Genomic DNA, 25,710 nt, shown 5'->3' with positions numbered 1-25,710 from the left:
CACCCCCGCCCCCAAAACTGGAGAATGCAGTTCACTCTGCAGCTGCTTGCCTTGGTTTTGAAAAGCTAACCACAGTATTTCTCTGTGTAGAGAGAGAGAAGCAGGTAAAGAAATTCACAGAATAATTGGCCCAGGCATTCCTGCCACAGGCCTGGGTATAGTCTTGCCTCTTCTGTACTTGCCTTGCAACTGCACTGCACCTCAGAAAAAGAGGAGTCGGTGGTTCACATGTCCCAACAGTTTAGAAGAATGTCAGGAAGGAAGGAAGGAAGGAAGGAAGGGAGGAAGGAAGGAAGGGAGGAAGGAAGGAAGGAAGGAAGGAAGGAAGGAAGGAAGGAAGGAAGGAAGGAAGGAAGGAAGGAAGGAAGGAAGGAAGGAAGGAAGGAAGAGGGGAGCGAATGAGGGAGGGAGGGAAAAAGAAAGAAAAGAACAGAAAAGAAAAGAACAAGGAAGAAGCCCAGTGCTTAAGAGGAGGGTAGGAAAATGCAGGACCAGGAATCCCTGAGAAAGTACAGTGCTCTGTGAACGCGGCCTCCAGAGTGCTTCCCAGCAACCCCTTCCCTCCCCGCGCCAGTCCCCCCTCCAGCAACTGAAGGTAGGACTAAGGAGATGCTCTACCTTCCGCAGCATCCTTGCCCAGTTTAACTGAGAGTCTGCATGCCAGTTCTTCTGGTCAGAGAAAAAGGAGATCTTAGACTAGACACCCGAGACACAGCCCTCCAGTGCTTAGAGAGTTAAGTTTGCTTAGCTTTCTTTGGAGGCTTCCCAGCAGAGAGAGAGCCAGAGAGCGAAAGAGAGCGAAGAGCGAAGGGGGGGGGGGAGAGGATAGAGAAACAGAGGGGAGGGAGAGAGAGACAGAGACAGAGACAGGGAGGGAGAGAGAGAGGAGAGCGCCGAAAAGAGAAAAGAGAGAGAAGAGAGAGGGGGAGAGAGGAGAGTCGGGGAGAGGAAAGGAGAGAGGGGGAGGAAGAGAGGGAAGGAGAGGGCGGGGAGAGGGAGCGAGGGAGGGAGGACGGTGCAGGTCCCGGTCCCTTTCTCTCGGGCTCCCGCCTCTGCACCCCGCTTTCTACCTGCCTGCTCGGGCTCGGGCAGCTCGGGTCGCCTCCCTCCTGATTGGGCAGCGGCCTCCCAATCGGCTGCGCGCCTGGGCCGGGGGGACTGCATATGTAAAGCCCTACTTCATATTAATAAGCTCCAATCGGGGCTTTAAGTCCTTGATTAGGAGAGTGTGAGAGCTTTGGTCCCAACTGGCTGCGCCCACAGGCTTGTCACTAGGAGAACATTTGTGTTAATTGCGCGCCGCTCTGTCGAGGAAACTTTGATTTATTGCTGGGGTGCCCAAATAATGGTTGCCGGTCGCACATGGATTCGGTAGAACTTTGCCTTCCTGAATCTTTTTCCCTGCACTACGAGGAAGAGTAGGTACCTTTTTCTTTCCTTTTAAAAACTCGGCTTGGGGGTGTGCGATTGTGCGTGTGTGCGCGCGCGTGTGCGCGCGTGTGTGCGCGGTGGGCGGTGGACAGAATGTATCTTTTGCACATTGATTCAGGTAATGCCCTGGGCTTTCGGTGTGCACGAGTGCTTGTTTATGTCTGCCTGGTGTCTTTTGTGCTGAGGGCGATCTCCTAATTCAGTAAGTCGAGAATTGTTCTCTGACTACAGCGTTACCTTTGAGGCAAGACTAGGGGACTGTCAGGAAAAACAGCTGTGTGACAGTCACTTCTTATTCAGGTGCTAAGAATAGGCACTTGGCACAAATGCTTAGTGAACTGTTAAAATGCATCTTTTACTAGGACCCATTTCCCCAAGGAAAGATGTTTTAAAATACAATATTCAAAATGATTTATACTATTGAGTGCCTCTTATGTATTTGCAGTTTGACAGTTATTTTCAGCACTCTGTCATTTCTTTGCGTGCAGCGTTAGAGGCAAAATTGCACATTTACTAATTCTCCTTCAGAGCACAATTTAAAAAACTAGCCTCATGCAGTTCAGGGCTAGAATAATGTTATTTGCATGGTTAGCGTTAAGTCAGCACTTAACTGACAAATCAGTCCATTAAGTAACATGAGATTTTCACACATTATAAATATTTAAGGGAGGGGAAAAAAACCCACCTAAAGAAGAAACAGTTCTGACTTTCCAGATTTCCACTTAAATAGACAACGCTGAGATTGTGGGTTTGTTTCGCTACCAGGTCCAGTGAAAAAGAAAAGAAAAAAAATCAGAAAAGTACTCCTTTTATTCACGCAGTTGAATTCGTATTTATGAATATCTGCTTGCACATGGGGGCATTTATTTGCGTTGGAATGGGAGGGGGAGTAAATTAGCATTCCTGTGTAAATGAGTAAGTCATCAACTTAATTTCAACCCACTGCTAAGATAAAATATTGCTGTCTCTGAGCTCTCTTACCCTTGAGTCGGTTATAAGGCTTTGCTTTCCCATTACCTTAACACCAACTGTTATAATTCTGGAAGGAGTGCTCTTGGCAAATTATTTTGCTCTCCGGATGGCGAAGAAAATCTGAAAACTCTAGAAGATGAGGTAGTGCATTATAGATCGGTGTCCACTAGCTGTCCTTAGCGGCTGCACGTTGGAAGGCTTTGTAATTAAGTCGGGGAGACTCGTCTTCTCAGTGGCCCGGCTGTGTCCGCGTGTGTCCGCGCTGACACCCACGCACTCACTCTCGCTTGGGGAATATTAGCTCAGGGACGGACTTGGGGGAAAGCAGAGCGATTAGAAGACCGTGCCTGCCTGGCTTTGAGGCACTCAGAGAGAAGCAACCTTAAATCATGTGAAAATAAAGATGAAGAAAATAAACAAAGGTAGGTGGGCCTGGTCCAGCTTGCAGGTCCCTATGCCCAGGGGCTGTGGACAGGGAGAGTTTAAAATGTCCCTGGGTCAGGGGGAATCACTCTCCACCACTCCCCCAGCTTCTGAACTTTCTCCTGTCAATAAATAAACAAAGCAAACTTTTAAAAACCCTCCAGAGGCTTCTGTTTAAAGTAGTTTTCTTGAATTTAACTTCTTCTAGCTCATTTGAATAATTAGTTTAGATAAGCCTCTTAAGCAGTGCATTTAAATGAAACCAGGGCACATGTCCTTTTGGCTTTGGCGCAAGATTCAAACTAGCGTTCTTTTTTTGGTCTCAATTAAAAGTCATCTTTAAAGAAAAAAAAAACTGATTTATTGTCCGGATGCCGTGCTGATGGCTGTGCGGTTCACTGGACAGGCAGAGAGATCTAATGCTCAGCAACGCATCTGCCTCTCTGTCTCAATTAATAAACCGCAGAATTTATACATGCTATTAATATTCATAGTAATTGTACTAGGTTAAACCCCATCACGTGTGTGTATACAGGGAAATGAAAGCAGTTTTGCTATTTCAAGGGGGGAAACCTTGGACCATTTCTGCTTCGAAGGCTGTTAAAAAGATTCACACAATTTATTGACCACTATTAGGAGAGTCTAAAATGTTTAACCTCTAACTATGTATTTTTTATTTTAGGAAACGTGCCAGCACACTAAAGAACATACTACTTGAAAGCTTGTTTCACATTTAATAGCAGTAATAACCGAGAGCATAAATAGATGAAAATAATATATCTGCTCATTTTGACATATGTGTCAGTCTAATCATTCTAAATGAGCGTGCTCATCACATAGAATGCCTTTCAACCTCTGATTAAAATGTAACATTGACTACAGGATTATAGAGCAGACTTAATTTTACTGACTGTTTTAACAGTTGTCACAGCTGTTGGAAGAAGGAAAAGGCAATTGAAACACCCCCAAACAGGCAAATCGAAGGAGGGAATAGTTTAGTAAATTTCAGCTTGATCATTGAAATCCACGCATTGAATATTAAACAGATTTGTGTATTAAGATTCCTATTTGGAGCTATGCAAGTTTTATTTTATATGGTCTACACTTTCTATTTCAGGGTTTACTCCCTATCGCACCCCACCTTCAGGCTCAGTTTTTCTTCTTAAAAGCCAAAGTAAATGTAAAGAAACCAAGCCTCAGGTAATACTCTAAAGCCAAAATGTATGGGATTAAAAATAGGCAGAGGAAAAATTAAAAGTATACAATAGCAGCAAAAGAATGCTTCCATTACAACGAAGCCTGCTTTTGTTTTTAAGCAAGTAGAGGACCTTGCCTAAGTCATTTTAGATATGATAATATTTGAGAACTGTTCACGAACCTTTTAAGTTTATTTTTCCAAGAAAGAATACTTAAACTCCAGAACCAAAGCTCATGTTACTTTTCTCCCCGTTTCCTTTCTATAAATTGGGGGAAACACCTGCAGCGTTCAAGGTAGGTAGGTATGTAGGTGATGCTTTCAGATGATTTCTTTGTAAATTGTTGCAAGTGATAGCCAGCTGCATGAAGGCATGTGTACAGGGACCACAGACTCCCATCATCTTGCCCACTGTGTCATGAAAGCACGCAAGTTAATCATATTTTTTCTCAACATTAAATAGCCACTGTACTCACCTAAAGTATCTATCATCAGACTAACCAGATGTATTATGTAACATATGATTTTCTCCTTGAAGTGAGGGGGGGGGAAAAAGTGTTCTTGAGTTAATGGAATAAATGTGGAATGGGTGTGTGAGTGCCCAGGTTTCAGTTCTTTGTGTCTGCATATTTGTGTGTGTCCCCTACCCGTTCCACATTTGGTGATAAGTTTAGAAATCCTCCTTTTCCAGAAAGGACTGGAAAGCAGCTCTCCCTTTGCTGGGCAGAGGCGAGGGTGATGGTGTTGGCGCGTCCTTACAGTGCTGGTTTCTCATCGTAATGTGTTTGTGCACTGCTGCTTTATTTACTGAGCCTAGTGTGTTGCAGCGGTAATTAACCCACGTTATTAGCAAAGCCCTTGTGGATATCCATTAATTCTCTTGCATGGGTGATCATTTTTTTCAGTGTTTTCCCCCCAATAAGATATCATTGCCTTTTCCGTGTGTGTAATTTTAAATTGACAGCCTTTGATATATTTCTTTGATTTAATCTGATCTGTAATATATATTAGTCATATCACAAAGAAAGGTATTATAATTCAGTTTTTTTTAAATGCTCATCGGAGCAAGGGGTGGAGTGGGGTGAAAGTGAGGAAGTGAGATTGGTTTTGTTCTTTGCAAAGTAAAATGGAACAGAGATGAAGCTTTGAAAGGAGACTCATGCAGGACGTCAGATTTAACTTAAATCTTTCAGATCTTTGAATTTTTTGTAATTTGTGTCTTTGAGGCCTTTCAATCAGATATTCCCTTCATTCATAGCCCTTTAGTCTTTTCTATAAAATGTATCAAGTCAGCAGAAAAATACTTGTGCTTCCTGTGTTGAGAAAAGATAAGAACCATCTCATTAGCTGGGCCATACTTATGCAATTAATTTTATATACGTGGTGCTATTCATCAAAGGGGCAGGTAACTTCTCAATGGGTCTGCATCATGAGACTCCCACCAAACCTTACTCCTGCGAAGTGAGACAAAGAGATGTTCTTCTGGCAGGTAGGCCTAATGTTCGGTCTCAAGTTAGATCCTCGTGAAAAATTCCTTAACATTTCTTTCAGCCTAGTGACTAAACAAAATGATTCTTTGTTTGACGTCTAAAGTGCTGCTCAGCTCAGAAGATTTCGTTTCTATTGCTTTATATATTCTAAACTATGCTTCCTGGGATCCTTAGTCATACAAATGGCAATTAATAGGAATGATTTCCGTTCAATCAGTTCATCTACAGTGAACTTTTTAGGATTACCTGGCAAGTGTTTAGAAATAAGAGAAGAGCGTGTGTGTGTGTGTGTGTGTGTGTGTGTGTGTGTGTGTGTTGAGGGGGCGGGGGTTTCTGTAGAACTTTAGACACCACCAGTGAGAAACCTGGCCATGAATTTTGCTTCATATCAAATCCTGGAGGGGAGAAACAATACAGTGTTGATGTGTTCGAAGTGTGAAGGCGCCCCGGCCCTTGCCAGCTCTCAGGAGCAAATCTTTGATGACACTAGCCCAGTTTGTTCGGGTTTTATCTCTTTTACATCCACTGGTCCTGTATTAAATTGTTATTGTCCTCAAGCGCAGGAGATAGAAATGAATTGCAGTTCTTTGCGTTCTCTGACAGTGAAATATTTTGGTTCTCTTTCTCCAATCATGCTTATGCTTAGGTGTATATTTGAAGCGCAGGGAAGGACGCCAAGCATCCCTGCCGCCTGGCATTCTTCTCACTGCATTTCATGTGTTCTGCTGTTGATTATTATTTCCATAGCTATGCATCTCTGGGTGGCGATAAGTGGTCTGTTCTGTTTAGAAATAAATATATATATATGGTACTTTAAAATTCAAAGCAGTAGGGTGCATACACACTTGTGTGTATTTGTATATATGGTATGCATGTGAAATGCATATAAGTATGTGCAGAGCTTTATATGTAGAACATGGATATAATGTTAAGAGTTGTCATGTATATTAATATAATAAAAGTATCTCAACTATTTTCCTAATCAGTTGATTTCCAGTTAAATTGCCAGGCAAGATTTTAACCTAAAAGTAGTATTTCAGGTATTTGCTAGCCCTTATTTTAAACTAAATTAACCAATTACTTGCTATATAAGAGAAAGGTAATAGGAAACCTAATAAGTACATTTATTTCTTATTTTGCAAATGTTTAATTAGAACCATTCCTAAATCCAATATCTTATACCTTAGATAATTTGTAAGATATGAAATAAGCTACTAATATTAAATGCATAATTTAATGGTTTGGGCCCATATCCAAAAAAAAATTTGAATAAGCTCTTGGCTGCATTATTTTCTTAAAAAATAAATGGACCTGATAAATATATCTTAATGAGACATGACAGCTTTCCAGTAAATTCAAAAGAAAATAATGAATTGTATATGTCTGTACCACATAAATATGTAATTTGCTTATTTTATTGCTAAAAGAAAATTTAAAATAGTATTCTCATTCTATAAGTTATCTATAGTTTAGATTTCAGAATTCTTGGATTCTATTCCTTAAGGTAAGTTTAGAGGTTTGTGATTTTGTTTAGAAAAGCTGACCGAGTATTGAGGAAATACTTGTCCAAATGAAATTTCAATCTAATTCTTGTTCTCATTCATGTTCTTGTTTAGGTTCCTAGCTCATGCCCTACCTATTTTTGTATGTGTAATTTGAATTGATTGATATTTCTGTATTCAAGAAAAATTTATTCCTACTGTTTCTTTATGCCAGTGCATCAGATGAAAGTTAGCTTCTCTATTTCCTAGGAGAGAGTGATAGCCTTTGCCTTTGTAAAGGTTTAGCTGGCTTCTTAGTCTTGTTTTGAGTTTATTTTATCCTTAACTTTCTAAGATCTAAGGAAGCCTCAGCTAATAAAAATACTTTCCATTTATAATTTCGGCAAACACATTTTCCTCTACCTTTTCATTCATTGTAGAAGTGTCCATTTTCTCTTTATCTCTTAGTTGGGTGATTTTTAGATGTGTTTTCTAATCAATTATGTAAAACAATCAAATTGAGACTGTTTAGAATTGGTACATGGTGTGTGTGTCTACATCTATATTCCCCTTTATTATTTAAAAATATTTTAAGGGGCTTGCTTTGTATGTTTTGATTTTTTTCACATTATGACATTTTAATTTATGGTGATATATTTGGGAGATGAATCACTAAAGCAAAACAGCAAAATAAAGAAGATACAATTTTAAGTAATTTGGCTTCTCAGAACCCAGTCTATCAAATTCCTCTTTCAATATATAGGCACAGATTTCTATGTGCATTTAACTATAGATATGGAATATGCCACACTGGCCATTAGGGAGACAATGTATGACTCTATGTAATTCTTTCACAAGATATAATAAATGGGAACACTTGCTCTGAGCATTTAAATCTATTAAATACTTATTTAGAGTGTTAAATTAGGAAGAGTTTACCTAAAGATTAGATTTCAATGTAAAAAATTTTTTAAATAACTTAAAAGTAAAAAAGATTTTTTCTTAAAGGTAGCCTTTGTCACATCTATTTCTCACTGTTTTCTCATACTGCTTGAGTGAAACAGAATGGCTTCATCCTTTCATCTTGTGGATGGGAAGTAACATTCGGTGTAATGTGACTCTGGTAGCACTTACCTAGCCAAAGAAAACAAATTAATACTAGGAAAACTGAGGGCTATGAGGTCTGTCACAGACTTGTCCATGTAAGTTTGCTTCAGCCTAGAGACTTTCTCCTCATGCCTTTGGTCAAGATGGTTCTAAATAAGAGAGGAACTTCCAGAACATTCTCTTCTGCTATCAGAGTATCAGCTAGGAGAAATGTAATGAAAACCAGCTTGCTTGCTGGCTTCACGTTTGAAACTAGCAGTGAACATATAGATAGCATAGATAATTGTATGTAGGGGGTTGGAGGAAACAAAACATCTAACTTAAACTTGTTTAAACCTCTCTGCTACCTTGGAAGTAACGATAGAGCTTTTTTTTTTTTAAGTCTCTGAGATGGCAACTCTCATTTCTGTCAGAAGTAAATAGAGACTCAATCACTTGGAATGGGGACCTCTCTTTTCATGTTGAATTTGGCATAGGTATTTTCTGAGAAAGGAAAAATATCTTGTGTTTCCTTTTCATGAGGCTTATTTGATAAGCAAAAATTTAATGACATTAAGAACATGTGCATGGAAAATATAAATATTCTAGATTTCTTTTCTCTCCATGCTTAACATGGTATTACTGTACATAATGATTTCTTTTTCTTCTGCTCTAGGAAGTTTTTTCATTTATACTTCTTTGGAGAATTTAAACAAAGGACTTTTTAAATGAATACATTTATCCTCCAGTTAAGAACTCACAATGTGGGTTCCAGTGTTTTTAAAAGTGGACCTTTTTAAGATGCTTAGCATGCTGTTACATTTTCTTTCTGCAAGAATTCATTTACCTTAAAAAGAATATTGAATATTATATCGAGTTAGCAAAAACAGTAGGTAATATGAAAAATTATAGAGACTGGGGAACTTATTTACAAGGGGAAAAAATGTCAGGTGTTCAGCCCATCACTCTTTACCCTCCTTTATTCCAGATCATTTTAACGTCTCAGAGGGAAAGCTGGCCATCTAAGTGATATTCATTTCCCAGAAGTGAAAGGATCCTCAGACCAGGTGTTCTTGACAGCCACTAATCTATGAAAGTCCATCAGATCATTTCCGGAGAAAGAGTATATGCATCAACCACTGCTCCTGAGCAAAGGAAGGGAAAGATGTATATGGTGTTTGAGCACTGGACTTTTTTCCTAACAGAAAGCAATTGTAAGCAGTGGGCACTAGGTCCTTGGAGACAGGAGAAGCATCCCTTTCATCCATAGTCTTCAGAGCGACCTGCATCCTGCATCAGGGGCCATTGTATCAGGTGGAGAGACCACCATGGCTTCGTGGGCAGCTCTAGCCACTTGACCAATCCATCCCATACCCTGCTCATCTCAGGAAAGGCTCCTCTTGTTCTTGGAGCCCAGGCAGAATCAGGAGTAGATGTTCTGGTGACTTCTCCCCTGGATTTCCTGGAAAACCAGGGGAAGCACACGTGGGCCCCTCCGGCCCAGACATTGGCTCCCCCAGGTTTGAGTGTTTGCTCTTAGTAACTCGAGCACATTTCAGACTTCTTGCATGTTCTAGAAATGTCATTGTGGCTTTCATGCTCCAAAGAGTTACCCCTAAGTGAGGAGGTCTGCCATGCCATGTGTCTGAGCTGGGAACTGGGTTAAGCATGTGTTAAGAGACAGAATCTGAACAGGGCATGGGCCTACCTTGGTTTGGAGGCTGATTCTTTTTCCATGCCTTCTTGGAGCCTGTCCACTTAATTCCATCCAAAGAATGAGAGAAAGAAGAGGTTAACACTCGGATTGCATAGTTAAGTCTTTTTTTTTTTAATTCTTTGTAGTGGGCACAATATTAATGTCTGGGGCATGTCTGGGGGATGGAGTTGGGGTTAGGCCCTGGTCCCCTAACATCTTTGCATTGCTTTGCTCTGTTGTTTCCCTTAAGTTCAGATCTTTCTCTTGTCTTCCTTAGCTCATGTCCTTACCACTCTGTTCCTGCTTGTTGAGCCAACCTGAAATGTGGGGAGCAAGGTCCACTCAGCTTCCTGAGTTCACTCTCTTTGTGTGAACCTCCTCCCTTTCAGCTTCATTTTTATTTAAAAAACTGCTTTTCTTCATTTGTTAGGCCAAAAGCTCTGGCAGGCTTTGGGAGGGAAGGTAAGTGTGTGACTTTCAGCCATATTTGCATACATAGGTCATTTCAAAAGTAAAAAAAAAAAAAATCCTGGAATTCCAAAGAGATTGCCTTCAACTTCTCCCTGATTTGTTTTTCCTTTGCTTCTGTTTGTGGTGCATTCATTCCAGTTGAGTGCTTTTATAGTGCGGTCTTGATGGCGGTCAGTTGGGGGTAGTTGCTGCTGACATTTTGCGAAGTTCATGTCACCACAGAGAAACCTCTGACAAACTGAAGCTTGACTCCAGTGTGGGGAAGAGACAACTTGGGTTGGATGGTGTGTAAATACAGTTAGTTAGTCCGGGCTTTATCAGATAGTGTGGCAGAAAGAGAGAGGAGCTGTACAAACTGTTTTCAGTAACCGTGCTGTTCATACACCTGATAAGGTGGAAAGAGCTTTTCGAAATGCTGATAGGCTTTGAATAAGAAAAGAATAATCACTTCAACTGGCACTGGCTTATCAGGAATGAAGGAAAATGCCAACACTTTCACATTAGCAAAAGTAAATGTTTTAGACCCTCTGCCTTTTTTCATTCAAGTACAATAGTAGGGGTGCTTTGGAGTGTTCTGTAATGAATAGAAGGATTTATTACCTTGGCTCAATTACAGGTGAATATGTTGATAAAGAACCCCCAGCGCCAACAGCCGCTTCTTTGATAAGCAGGCGTGTCTATGCAGTTCATTCTCTCTGGAGAAATTAAGTATTCCTTTTCCCGCTGCGATTCCATTCAACATCATTTCTGATGTTAGAAGATGCCGTGTTTCGTCCTGTGTCAGTCTCGTCTCCGTATTTTCCAGCTGATGGGTGACAGGCATTTGAATCCTCGCGGAAGAGCTTTTGTTAAATGAGTTAGGGGCACTGGCGAGCTTTCTAACAGGTAGCTGGGTCCGCTAACTCTCTAAGAACGATTTTTGCCTTTTGCTCTCAGGAATGGGGTGAAATGAATTATAAATTTAGGATGCTCTAATGAGACAAGAAATGCATTTGTCAAGTAGTAGTCCGAGCTGGAGCATCTCCCTTAAGAGAAGAGACAGATTGCTTTTGCTTTTCAATAGAAACCATTAACTGTCCCCATTCCCCCCATTTTCTCTTCTTTGTAACATGACGCCTACAAATAATTTGGTGTATTCAGATTTGATAAATGATAGTGCAAGAGCAGATTGATTGATTTTGGATTACTATTGATTACTCTCAATGAGATCACCGTGACACACTTGGATCAATAGTATTCGATTAAGCCAGGCCCCACTGTTCTATACATCCCAGCAGCGATGGGGGATTCGAGAACAGAATGTTCGCAAGCTGATAAATTGACAAAGCGTTCAGCTTTAAATAGCCCTTTGTTCAGTCCTCGTTCCTTAAAATATATTTCATTGGAAAGTTCGTTTTTGCAACTCTGGGCCTTTCCGTGGAAGAAAGGTCATCAGTTGAAGGTTTATTAAATTTTAACTAAAAACCACTGGGTTCCATGTAGGTGAAAAATAATTTAGGTTCTTACTGCAGGCAAAGCTTCATGCTTTGGAGCTTTGGCTCAAAGGTTTCATCCTATTATGAAGATGTCAATTGTAAACATAAAAATGCATCACTGAAAATGTAATGGTTTAAGATTCAAAGGGAAATAAAAATGCCTGCCTGGGGAAAGCACTCTCACGGAAGGGAGGTGGTCTTCCCTGCCCACCCCCACACTCGGGGCTCGCTTGGGAACAGCCTGGAAGGCAGGAGTGGCGCAGTACCTTGACCAAGTAGAAGATGCGCTTTTTTCCATCTCCCTGCTGCTAAGAGGGGCGCGTGCTCCGTGCAGAACACCAGACACTGTCACCCGAGAGCAGTTCAGCCATCTGAAGCCCTGCGCTGTTTCAAACTCTCCGTCTGGAACCAACTTCCTAGATGCTGGGGGCGGCTGCCTTTCCAGTCGGTTCCCGCAGGCAGGAGGCATGGACTATAGGGCCAGATTCTCTACCCGCACTCACCCCATATCTGAACAGGTATCTTCTGCTTTGTCCTGCTGGATGCGCATGCTAATAAAAGCCCCCAAACAAAGGCAATGTGGGACCCCAGAGATAGTACCGAGGGTAAAGCGCTTGCCTTGCACATGGCCAACCCTGGGTTTGGTCCCCAGCACCTGGTAGGATCCTCTGAGCCCCACCAGGAGTGATTCCTAAACACAGACCCAGGAGTAAGCCCTAGTGAAAATAAAATGAAACAAAAAGTTCAAATCCAGAAGCTACTCTCTGCAGGAAGACCAGGAGGGCACGCAGTTTTGAATGGGAATGTGCCCTTTGGGCTCAGCTTTTGTTTTGTTTTGCATGGAAGGAAAATATTTGGTGTCTAATTCTATTAGGTTGGGTCACATAAAACGGCCATTTTTTGGAGGTCAAACATGGTAAGATATCAGCAATTCACGAGGTCCAGCATAATAATTGGATTTATCCCTGTCCATAGTACACCCACAAATTGAAAGTGACATTTTTTTTTAAAGGAAGGTCCAGGTAAGAGTAGACACACAGGTTCTACCTAGCATGGGGGTACACACAGTTCCAGCCCATGTTGGAGCAAATCTCCTTTCTCTCTGGGCTGCCAGCAGAGGGTCCCATTGGCAGAATGTTCCTCCCCTTCTGGAAAATAACTTATTTCCCATCTCATCTATTGGGGCAGAGCTGCCAATGAGAGCCCAGGTTCGGTGGGCACCTAGGAGGAAACTTGGAGTTGCAGGAGCAAGTCCCATGGCCCACAAAGCACAGGTACATGAGGAGTTGGTTGGAAAATTAGTCAGACAAAGGGGGGGGGGTCATTCAATAGCGCATCCTCACCTTCGTCCCTCCAGAGGACATGCCAAGGCCTGGCATGCAGCAATAGCAGCCCAGGCTCCCCCCCCCCGTCCCCCCAGGCATTGCATGGCAGTGAAATCCTTAGAGGCACCTCACTTTGCTAATTTCTGCCTCCCCAGACTCTCCTGTAAGTCCAGCAGTACGGTGAGCCGGCAGTGGGCATCCCTGTGTGGCAGGGGCTCCATGCTGCTTAGATCCACCGTTGAAGGTAAGAAAGAAGCTTGGGGAGAGCGAATAATTGATCCCAGAGTCCCCATGAGGCAGCCCCAACCCCCCCCCCATGCTTAGCTCATATTAGAACCATGTGGGCCCGCCCCAAACAGCTTCCTTTGCTTACCGAGAGCAGAAACTGACTCCCAAGTTGAAAGGGATTTGGCAGTGCCCATTCGGGACCCTGTGCCAGAAATGTCAGTATCAAGTGCATCGTGAATGGGGTCCACTCCTCCGGACTGGACCGATGTAGGTAGGTTTCTAGCTGCAGGAGGATGGGGCAAGCTTGGTTTGTTGGATCTTGGTAGCACCAGGGCCTTGGGCAGGCACATGTCTCAGGCTGGGAGCATTCCCTCGTCTGCCCATTCCCTGCCCCTTCTCTGCCTCACTCTGTGTGGCAGAATTTGATCACTGATTTTCAGATCAAAAAAGGAGCCAATGCTTTTGATGTTCACTTAGACACCTGCAGTGCAGACTGGGGTCACAGAGAGCATCTGAGCAGAGAAGTTGCTGTGCTGGCCGCAGGCTGGCCACTGCCGGTCAGCTCTCTCTCTCTCTCTCTCTTTGACACTTTCGGAGGCGAAGTGGAATGGAGAGGTGGGGGGCACCAGAGGACTTACAGAGACGGATTCAGCTTGTTTCAGTGCAGATTCTGGGGTCTCTCCACATGGGCAGCAGACATCCCTGATTAGATCAACACTTAAAAACATTGAACCCCAACACATAAGAACAGAGGGGCCAGCCTGTCCTAAACAGAAATAGAGCTGCGTTTCTTATTGGACAGCCGAGTTGGGGAGTTGCTTTGCAAGGGCGAGGCAGGCGTGCAGTGGCGTGACTCTGTCCCCAGCGCTGGGCTCTCCATGGGGCTGGGGTGCAGCATTGCTCCGAGCAGGATGAGCCCCGCGGCAGGCTGCTAGTCAGCAGCAGGTGTGAACAACATAGAACAGGATTAACACTGAAGCGAAGTGTGTACTAAAAACAGAAGCTGGCCTTGCTTTGCAGGGGCCACTGGGCTGTGGGGGAGGCTGGGCTGGTGTTTCCTAAACAGTGTGCACTGCAGGGCTGAGGGGAGTTCTGCCCGGCTGGAGCCACCTTCTTCTTCCTCTTTTTTAAAGTGACAGCAATTTATTCCCTGTGGCTAAAGCAAACTCGGAGAGGCCTTCTGGATAGGAGCAGAGCCTGGCCTTTTGCAGATTTAAAGTGGTGGCTTCTCACAATACTGTGCATGGAATCAATCATTCATCATTCTAAAATTTTCGTGTGTGTGTGTATGTGTGTGTGTAATTATGTGACTTTATTTCTGTAGTAGGTAAACCACAAACAAATGAAATAAACAATTTTGTTAGGGATTATATATCTTCCCTTTAAATCTTCTCCCCCTCCCCCCATATGTCCAGTCAATATTATCTCCCCAAGAACCAGCCAAAAATGAAAAATAAAGCTCAGTTAATACTGATGGCTGTGTGAGCTGAACAAGCTGGTCGTGACCTGGAAATTATATATTTGGAACCTATTTATTAATATTTTATTTATTTTAAATGGTATCGATTCTAGCGTATGCAATATTATATAAAACCAGGAACTTGGAATGTCATTGCTTTTCTTTATTAGGTTTGGGTGAAATTTTTTTTGGAAGCTTCAGGGATTAGTTATGGCCAATAAGGTGTCTGGAAGGAGGAAATACTGATTTCGTCGTCAGAGGAATTGGGTTCTCTGTATGTACAGACACACACAGCCAGACACATGCCATCACAAGCACACACCAAGTACTCTTTCAACACAAAAACAACTCTAGGGTTTTTGTACCTGGATGTGAATCACCAACACACTGATGTGTGCTGAATCACTGATGTCTCCCAAAGTAGGTCCCAATGCAGACATTTTTATTCTGTGGATCTGTTTGAGACTATCATATAGTTCTTATTAATTTCAAACTGTGAAAAATAAAAATTTTAATGATCACTCACTTTCAACAACATTGCATATGTTGCCCTTATTATCTATACCCAAGACTTAAATTGTTAAATCCTACTTGTTCCTTCTCTCCTTTGCTTATACATACTGTTTTTTCCTTTTTAAATTAAAGTTGTTAGTCTGAGACTTGGGTACTGTTATTGCTAGAAGACTCTCTGCGAGTTTAATTGTAGCAGTCTTGATGTACATTGAATATACCATGATGATCTAAATCATTACAAATATATATGAATTCTAAAAATTGCATTTTAATTCCACAGTCACTGTGCTTAAATGTTAATTTATTACCATGTGCCAGTTAATCTGTTTCTAAGTAATGTCCATTCTCTTCTGTTTAGTATTATTAACTATCCTCAGTTATGTACATTAATTAGGCTGTGGGTGAATAGCTTAATGATAGTTAATGAAATCAAGCTTAGAAAATATCAGTTTAAAATTGATTTTTGAGTGTATTTTTTAAAGGAACTCTCTAGTGTCAAATTGATTGCTTATAACAACTTCTCATGTTGCATCAAAAAACATCACATGCATTCCTTTGCAAATTTTTCAATTATTAGAGTAATCAATTTATGCCTTAAACTGCACTTTCTTGATCATTTACTCAAAAAATATTTGACTGCCTAGTACTGTCCTAGGCACTAAAATCCTGAAAGAATTGATAGAAATACACTCAAGACTCTTGAGTATATAAATAAGAAACTTTGTAGACCTGATTTTTCAATATAGACTGACATGAGTAAGTTTTCAGAAAAATGACTTTAGGAGTTTGGGGAGTAGAAATTTTATAGGAAATATGAGTGTTGGAATAAGAAATGTAAAAAAAATCGGTCCCACCTGATTTTCTGATTTTGCGTTTTTAAAAACAACAGGATGCTGGCATTATCAGTGCTGCTGGGAGCCGTGCATGCAGATCCTAAACCTTGCAAGGCTGTAATGATGGGGCTCTGGGAGCGGTCAGCTCAGGTCCCACCTTGCTCCCTTAGCTCAATGGCCGGGCCAGCCCAACTGCCTTGTTAAACTCTTGACAGTTTCATCACTAACGTTTTCTTTGCATCTTAAAATGCTCAAAGTTACAGTTATATGGTTTGTTTGGGTTTTTTTAGACAAATGGAAGGCTAAAACAAAAAGCCATGCCAGAAAAAAAATATTTTTCTGATCTTAGGGAAAGCAAGGATTGAGGCAAGGAGAGGGTTACTTAACTCAGGGAGGTTTATGTGGTTTGACTCTGAGGGAAGGGTCTGAATTCATAAACTCATCCAGTTACTGTCAGTGACAATTGAGAGCTAGTTGTGTTATTTACAGGCAGTGTGGCTCTCTAACTTAAGAGCATCTCACAGCTACTGTCTTTGTCCACCAATCCAGCCAAACTGCCTGATAGTTTCCCAACTCCTGAGAATTCCATTTGCCAGGACTTTAGGAAATGAACCCAAAGGGCAGTTTTGTTTGCATGCACGATCTCTTCAGTGGTTACATTTTACTACCACATTTTGTTTGGTTTTTAAAAGCCACAGACTGCGGGCCAGTGAGATGGTACAGGGGTTAAGGTGCTTGCCCTGTATGCACAGACCCTGGTCTGATCCCCCCAGCACCATATGGTCCCCTCAGCACTGCCAGGAATGACCTCAGATCACAGAGTGTGTGTGTGTGTGTGTGTGTGTGTGTGTGTGTGTGTGTGTGTGAGAGAGAGAGAGAGAGAGAAAGAGAGAGAGAGAGAGAGAGAGAGTGAGAGAGAGAAAGGAGTAGCCTCTACACAGTGTGACCCTTCCCAACTCCAAAATAAAGAAAAAAGGAAAGAGGCATATGTGTTTGCTTCGTGTCAATACAATTATTGTGTTTTGCATTTTTAGATATTCATAATCTGATTATCAGTAAGATTTAGATTGGTGTCAGTTCCAGTTTATAGAAGGATTCAAACCATTAGAATATACTAGAAATATCTTGGAGAATTTTAGTTAAGTGTTCATGCTCAATTAAAATACATACTTCATGTTACTGACTGTCCGTGGAATCATAATATAGCAAGTGTCCAGGTACAAGTGATTCACAATGTCGTGTGAATGCGTGTGTGTGTGCATGCATACACAAACACACACAATTTTGCCATAGAAGGGAAAATATTGGAAGAAAAACGACAGGCTTCTGGAAATGACACCAGAAATATGAGACACAAAACCATCTCCACTTGGGCACAGCTAGTGTTTTCTGCAACACCAGGCAGCTATAAAAATAGGGTTTTCATTTCTCCACCCTCCTGACTTCAAGCAGAGCTTACCTTCCTGGGCAGTACTGCAGACAGGAGCTGACTCATCCGTCCTAGGTATTCACTTCGCTTGAGTTTTTGGCAAACTCTTCCTGCAAATTCATCTTTCTCCCTGGTCTTATAGGGCATCCCTCCTCTTCACTTCATTAAGCCAAGGTGGAAAGTTAAAATAGATAATTCCTTCTTAATTTATCATGCCAAAAGTGCGTCTCGAAACCTTCCCTGTCTTAAAAAGAAAATACCCCCCCCCAAAAAAAAAACATTAACAAAGCAAAGGCAGAAAACATTGGGGGTTGCAGGGGCTGGGGGTCCAGGGGAAAGAGAGAAGCTGGTTATTCACTTAGGAATTGCATGAAAAGGATTTTCCTGTGCCCCACTTCCTCCCCGCCCAAACCCCCCAGACGCCGGTGCTCAGGGTTTCAATGATGATAATGTACCTGGAAGGGAAAGGCAGCCCATGCCGAAGCAAGCAGCCTCAGACAGGGCGCGTCGCCATCTGCCCCACCTGCTGCATTCAGCCTTCCATCTGGTGACTGTGACGGCTCATTGTGGGACTCTTCTGAGGAACATTCAGGCTGAGAGGCAGGCGGTGTGAATTATTTAGGTAGCAAGTCTAAATAAATAGAGGGAGAAGCAAGAGTATCAGGCAGGATCATTCCCCTCTCCCTTGTTCTTGGCCCCCTGGAGAGCTCCGGCACACCAGTGCCCTGGGTATGCATAGAGATGTGGATGGAGAGCTCAGAGCACAGTCCCAAGCCCGGGAGCTCATCAAGACCCAGAGCATGCGCTCTGCCTGCTTCAGGTGGGGAATCTTTGGGGACACCTGCCTAAGTGAAACTGATGAAATGTAATATTGGGGGGCATTGATTTAGCAGAAATACAACTGTATTCATTCTCAAACAGGCTGTTGGAGGTAGCAGGTAGAGCCACACGTTTGACTCTGGAGCAAGTGATACTTCATATTGTGTCCTCCTCCAGTCCCACCCCTCTCCCACAAGATAGAAAAAGAGAGGAAAACCTCTTTTAAACAATTATTTGTTGCCAATCAGAAATACCTTAGGTCCTGCTTACCGGTAGTTACTGAAGTCAGCATCCCTTCTAGTATGTGAAAGAGGGAATAGGAGCTCAGTTGCAGAAATCTGTTTGACTCTCTCCTGCAGAGGAGGCCAGATGCCCTAAAAATGACTGGATACATACAGAAACACAATAGGTGGAGGAGAAGTAAACCAGAATTGAACTGGTCATTCTGAAACAGACTGTTGAAATAAGGAAAGTTTTCATTACAATGGTTTTCAAAGACCTGGTTTTAAAAGACATCTTTTTGTTTGTAAGGAAAGAGGTTTAAAGGCTATAAATGCTCACCTATGCTAAAAGATATCATTTATATGGGAATTATTCTCACCACTTGTAAATGAGGGTGAAGAATATTGAATAAATAAGGAATATCTGGGCTCTAGATATTACTCAGACTGTTCCTGCCACCCCCCAGCCCTCAAGCCATTTACAGGATAATATAATTTGAGAATGGGGAACAGCTTTTATTTAAATTAATTTACCATCCTTTAGCCTGCCCTCTACTTTTGTTTCACAGATCAATACAGATGCATGGGGAGTGTGAGACCATCTAGCTTGTGTGTCTTAAACTTGAGATGTAGTCATGAAAATAGGATGTGCTTGTAAATATTTCCCCTGGTTCTCTTTACCCTGAAAGGCATGTGGCATTTGGCATTCTAGAGTAGATGCGATTCTTTGGCTTCATTTATTTCATTCTACCTGAGTCCATTTGGTCTCAATGTAAACTGAATGGATCTGCTTTTTTTGAACCAGTGAAACTTTGGTAAGCAATGTATATATCTGTGGCTGGAGTGATAGCACAGCTGTTGGGCATTTGCCTTTCACACAGCTGACCTGAGTTTGATTCCTCCACCCCTCTTGGAGAGCCCGACAAGCTACAGAGAGTATCAAGCCCTCAGGGGAGAGCCTGGCAAGCTACCCATGAGTACTGGATATGCCAAAAACAATAACAGTAAGTCTCTTAATGAGAGACGTTACTGGTGCCCACTCGAAGAAATCGATGAGCAACGGGATGACAGTGACAGTGACAGTGACAGTGTATATCTGTAGCCAAATATGCATGAGAATGAATCACATTGCTAATTCACAGTATAACCAGCAGCCCACTCCATGTCTGTTGAAATAAAATGCTTTTTATTTCAAGGAAACTTACTTATAAGCAGTCTTCCCCTCCCACCTTCCCCCCACCCAATATATAGTTGAGATGATTTTGCTTAATCTGTCTTTGAATCTATTTCCTAGTACCAAATAAAATGAGGGATTTGTCTTAAGAAGTTCAAGGTTGTCCATAACATTTGAAGGAATAAAATAAAATTCAAGTGTGTTACGTGAACAGCCAGTGGACCCCCTTGCTCCCGGTCAGTCCCCTTTGGCCTTCTCAAGCACTCAAGGATTTTAAACAGCATCTCACCTCACTTCTGCCCAGCTGTGGAGACATGGCAGCCTGTTCCCTAGATTATAAAACTGAGAAGCACAGGAAAGGAAGTAAATTTAGTGGGAGGTAAGAAGAGGTGGACAGGAGGTAACAGGGATCTTGGACACATGGATGGTGTAGAGCTGTGGTATGTGGATGTATCTGCACCACAGAACCAAGAACACTGAAAGCGGAAGATCCAAACTAAAGCAAACCAATTTGCCTATCTGGAGGGGGAACCTGAGGACACTGGGGGAGAAAAATTGATACTGGTGATGGGATTGGATGCCTGAAACTCAACTTATAAACAGCTTTGGAAATCAATAAAAAATAATAGAGATTATATTTTCACAGAGTTAGGAACAAGGACCTTTACTTACCTCTTCCTAATATAGCTTTTCCTGGAAAACTATCTCTTGGCTGCTGCTCGAATGCCTTCTCTTGACAGGCAAAGAAGAACCAAGTTGACAGAGACAGGAATTAATTAGATGTAGCACAGGCCCTCTGAGTAGACGTAGTTAACTATTGGCTACTTCCAGAAACTGAGTCAGGGTTAGAATTGGCAACTTCCAGGAGTGATTATGGATATTCTGGGACTCCTTTGAGATGGAAAGAAGTGTTTTAAAAATTTTTTAAATCTAGTAAGCTTTGGGGGTACTGTCTTCATTGTTTTTAATTGTACTTGGGATGCACCCTTCTTAATTCTGTTTCTCATTTAAAACTTACAAACAAGAATCCCGAGTGAGCTTTGGTGTATCTCTTTGCTCTTATGATATTCAGATTTTATTTAAATTAATGACACAATTCCCTCCCCTCCATTGTTGTTGTGCATGCCTTCTGTGGTACTAGGCCATTTATTTTGGTGCTCCCTGGGGCTCATATGTCAGTTGCTCACTACTCCAACACTCCTGTGTGATGCTCGCTGAGATTTCCACACCTGTGCACATGCTCAGTGGGGCTTGATCTTTGGGTTGAGACTTAGACATTTTGGATGTGGTGCTGGCTGGAGTCACTGCAGTGTTCACACATAAGTTGACCAGAGGCTGAACTTCCCAGCCCCCAAATCTTGGAATTTGCAGAGGCTGATCATGGATTACACCCCTCTTTGGTGGGTCTCACACATACCTATCTGGGCTGTAGTCAGAAGTCACCTGTGGCCCCAGCAGAGCCAATGAACAGAAAGGACAGAACTACCAGGAGACTCTGTGAATGTAGGTTGCTGGGGCTTCAGGCTTAGGGCTCTTAGCCACAGTGCTCTTTCACTGGGCATCCTGATGTTTAGGCCTCTGAAATTCTCTGATCTCTTGTGCATGGAGCCAGATTGATACTAGCTTTGAATAATTCACAAATCATATCAACTTTGCTTGGCATAGCACCTTTAGCCCCGAATCATGTTTCTTTTGACAGTGTGTTTCTTTCGACAGGAGGAGTTTGGAGCATGTTTGTTTCCCTGAGTGACAATGGAAACTTAGTGCACCATCAGGTACAGGCCCTTCCTCTAAGCAACTCTGCTCAGCATTGAACAGATATTGTGTATGCACCCCTCAAAAAAAACCCAGACTCCTTCACTGGCACCTCATTCACTTTTTTCTTCTTAGATACTTACTTTTACTGAAGGAGCTATTAAAAGCACAAACATGAATTTTCAAAGAACATGCAGATATTTATTAGGAATTTTAAGAGAGACATTTCAGAATTGACCTGCAAGCCACCTGGAAGGAAATAAACTAATATCATGTCGTACTTTTTAAGAACACTGACTGGAGTATGATGCTGTCAGTAGTTCTTGTGCTTTCATAGAACAGAAAAGTAAATAAATGCCTTTGTGGAAAACATTCTAGATTGCAAAAGCAAATCTCCTTGTTGTGTTTCGTCTTAAAATCTGCCATTGACAGTTTAGTCAAATCAGCTGTATTTATGGAAGGCTAGCTGCTTTAAATACTGCTCTCTAATAGCTGTTAAGGTGTTATTAATTATATGGGACATATAGCAAATAGTAGCATCCATGTTGCTTCTTAATAGCCTCCCATAAAGAACTTCATTACCCCATTCATGGAAGAAGAGGGAGGTCTCCATAAATCACAGGTATTTTTATGGGCTCTTAAGCGGAGAGGTAAGGGGACCAGTTGGGGTTTTCCCAAAGCCGGGCTAATAAATGTGATTTCCTTGAGCACCGAGGTGAGGTCAAATCAGCATGGTCCAGCCTTGCTTCCTTTGGGAATGTCACAACTGGCCCTGGACTGATGTTTTTTTTTTTTTTTCTCAGATTACAGTGTACTTGATTATGGTGGGTAAGAAGTATGGATCGAAAGGAAAGCTATCAGCTAATGAGGGTAACTAGGAGCCATACTGTGTTCAGGGTTGGGGGGCCTGCCATAGCTCTTCTGCTTTTGTTTCATGCCAGGATCTGGCAACCTATTTTTTATTTGACTCAAAGTATTCATTGGATGGTGCTGTTGGGCACAGGTTTAAACAAGAATGTGCTTTATTTAGGGCAGTAAAGATAGGAAGCTTCAGACTGTGGGTTTGGAAGTGAGAGATGAGGTTTCTGTCACTCCCAGTATGTTAAGTTGAATAACCTAGTAAAACAATATCAAAAAACATGGGTTCAATAAATATTACACACACACACACAAACACACACACAATCACACACCATTTGTTCTTAATAACTTGGGCTGGACAGGTAGTTTAATGGGATGGAGTGCATGATTTGCATGCCAGAGATCTGGGTTTGATCCCTGGCTCTGCATATGCCCTGAGCATGATCAGGAGCAACTCCAGAGCACAGAGCCAGGAGTATCCCCTGAGCACGAAGGTGTGGCCCAAACAGATAATCAATAATAATATTTAATAATACCAACATGAATAATAATAGGATTGCTCTTAGCCCTAGAAGGGAAGTACAAAACTGAGTTTTCACCGTTCAAAGCCAAATTAGCTTCTTACCTCAGTGGACAAATTTTGAAGTCAAAATGAGTCATAATAAGGATTAGTCAGGGCAGCTTGCATTCCACCCAGTTCTCCTGTATGTGTGAGGCCTTATCAGTCTCTTGCTAGTTATAATTGCCAGATTCACTTTCTGAAATTAGCAAAGAGGGAAGCAAAAGGGAATGCAGAAACCTGGTCACTAGCAGATTGTTTCCCTTTGAAGGAGTTGGGTAAAGAAGTGGGTCCCACAAACAGAGTTTCATTCAGATTTATTAGGGGAAAAGTTGTCCAATTCTGAAGGAACAGGTGCACATGTGAGCAGATTGCTCTGAGGTATGTAACTATTTCACAGTGATTCAATAATGTTTTTTTAAAAAAAACAAGCAAAGCCTCTGTTTGTCCTCAGTTTATCATATCTCTGAGAAACAAGAGAAGTGTGCTCTTAGAAGTTGCTGAGAAGCCACAATGCCAAGATTAGGAGGGCCCAATCCCATATTTAGCTGTGAATTAATCAGTGAATGTATGTGTCTGTGTGGGGAAAAATTCTTCATCTACTGGGGTCTTTTCCCCAGGAAGGTTAACCCAATTGGTGAAGCTGATCTGACCACCCTGGGAAGATGTTTAATTTATATGATAAAATGCAAAGATAGAGTGAAAGTAGTCCCTGAGGTCTGTCAGGTGTGGCCACCCACCAAAAAACATTAGCAGAAGGTGGGTATAAGGTATGAAGCAGAGATGGGGGTAGATGCCCTCCCCTCTGAATGAATCTGGCAGGCACAGATATTCAGTTTCGGCCCAGCCTAATTGAGTGGATTTATAGAAGTTAAAAAATTACAAGTCATATACATTTCCTGTTAGGCTGTAAGTGAGAGCTAGGGATTCCTTTAAACCTCAAAGGAGGAAATCCATCCACGAGGCTGTTTCTGTCAATAAAGTTGCATAGCCATGACTCCCCATGCTGGATCTGCACGATAAGTTCTAGATAATGGGCAAGTACAGTCCCAGCTGCCTCCAATTTTCCCCAGGAGAGATAAGAAGGGGGCACATGAACTCACAAAATATGGAATATTTTACAGCCTTAATGCTGGGGGCTGCATTTGGACTTTTCAGACACAAAAGAGGAAGAAATGACCCCTTGCTCCTTTTTAATTTTCCCCCCCTTAGTGTAACAAGTGAAAATGGGATTAGTTGAGGAACAACGACTTTTATTCACACCCCATTGTCTGGGCTTTCTGTCCATTTGTCCATTGGAATGAGCCACTCATCATGCTTCCAGATTCTTCCTCCTTCAACATCAAGAGTTATGAAAGGAAAATTCCATTTTTCCCTAGCCCTCTGTGACAGGTAGAGTGAGGATTGTGGTCATTTGGATTAAAAACATATCCATCACCGCCAGCAGGCAAGTTATTATGATGTCTCCTTTGAATATATGAATTTCACAGACTGCATGTAGGAAGTCTAAGAATGCCAACTTTTTAGATAAATAATTATGCCGTTGGTGATGTACAGCACCCTGTTGCCATATTTCCTCACTTTTACAGCATTCTTGCCCTTATCACCCATAACATAAATCTCTTGCTTTCATATGAAATAAAACGAGTTGGGGTAACAACCCCCCGTGTTCAGTACCCTCAGCCAATCCCTCGCCGTCATTTACCTATCATTGCTTTCTGGCAAGGGCTATTTTAGTTGATGGTCTAGTTGAAATCTGACAGCATAGTTGATACAGTCATGCAGGTAGAGGCACAGATGATCTTATTTATGGGCAGGCTCTGACCTCAGCATGCAGCCCTCTGCTTCACAAGGTTCTGCAGATAGAAAGATGGATGAAGGAATGGCATTGCCAGCATCACTCAGCGCTCTGGGCTCAAACTGCTCCTCTGTTAGCTGGGCTTGGGGGAGTAGAGGAGCTTGGTGCCAGGAGGGAGGCAGTCACCACCTCAGAGCTTAGAACTTCTCTAACCTCAGATCTCTGAATCCCAGGGAGAAGAGGTGCACTCCCATCTCTCGCCTGGAGATTTCTGAAGGGATCCGGAAGAGAGCATTTCTTGCTCTGGTCTCACCTTGATTTCTCGCTCTTGCTCTGAGATATGAGGAGTTTGCGATGCTCCTGCCGTGCATCAGCCATGCCTTCCTGTTGCTTTGATGGCTCTTCCCCATAGGCCAACAGCTTAGTGATGAACAGGCACTTCTCATGGGGCCAAAGATGTGCCAGGGGGAGACCAGACATATTTCTCATCCAATTGGTTGGCTGCTGTGTAATGAAGTGTTTGATGAGTGACAACATGCTCGCTTCTTTTTTTTTCATTTTCTATTTTGCCTCCCCCTTCCCTCCTATGCTTTGGAATAAGGACTATTCCTGTCTGTTTCTAAAAGAAATAGACAGACTGGGACCAGAGAGAGTACAAGGCTCTTGCCTCACATCCTGCCAACCCCAATTCCATCCCCCCACACCACAAGATGGTCTCTAGGCACCACCAGGATTGATTCCTGAACACAGAGCACAGAGCCAGGAGTAAGCCCAGACTAGTGCTGGCTGTGACCCAACCTCTCCCCATGATCCATCCCTCCTTCCTTCCCCACCCAAAAAAAAGAAGAGGAAAGATTAACTGTCCCGGAACCACCTCACTGAAGGGCCAACATAGAAGGCAGGAGGCGTGGGTTTTGTTCCAGCAGCTGTTGAGACTGAGACAGTTGTCAGTGATCTTGGCACTGTCAAGATCAAGCCCAGGATCATTTGGGCATCTCACACCAAATTTGCCTTGG

The 25,710-nt window shown here is 42.4% G+C and overlaps 1 protein-coding gene across 8 annotated transcripts in view; it reads left to right on the top strand.

Moving 5' to 3' along the window:
* ESRRG (estrogen related receptor gamma) overlaps nucleotides 1-25,710 on the top strand; it is a 597,387-nt gene that overhangs the window by 370,430 nt on the left and 201,247 nt on the right. The window contains exon 1 of one of the 8 annotated variants that reach the window (XM_004613008.2): nucleotides 1,152-1,418. The exons of the other annotated variants lie outside the window; for them this stretch is intronic. Coding sequence (XP_004613065.1) covers nucleotides 1,363-1,418 — 56 coding nt within the window. The 5' untranslated portion in view covers nucleotides 1,152-1,362. Of the gene's footprint in view, nucleotides 1-1,151; nucleotides 1,419-25,710 lie in introns of those variants that run through there. 8 annotated transcript variants of the gene reach the window in all.

The sequence above is a fragment of the Sorex araneus genome, chromosome 7 (assembly GCF_027595985.1).
Source record: "Sorex araneus isolate mSorAra2 chromosome 7, mSorAra2.pri, whole genome shotgun sequence".
NCBI classification, from domain to species: domain Eukaryota; kingdom Metazoa; phylum Chordata; class Mammalia; order Eulipotyphla; family Soricidae; genus Sorex; species Sorex araneus.
Note: the sequence above shows the minus strand (reverse complement) of the source record. Positions and strands in the feature narration are given on the sequence as shown.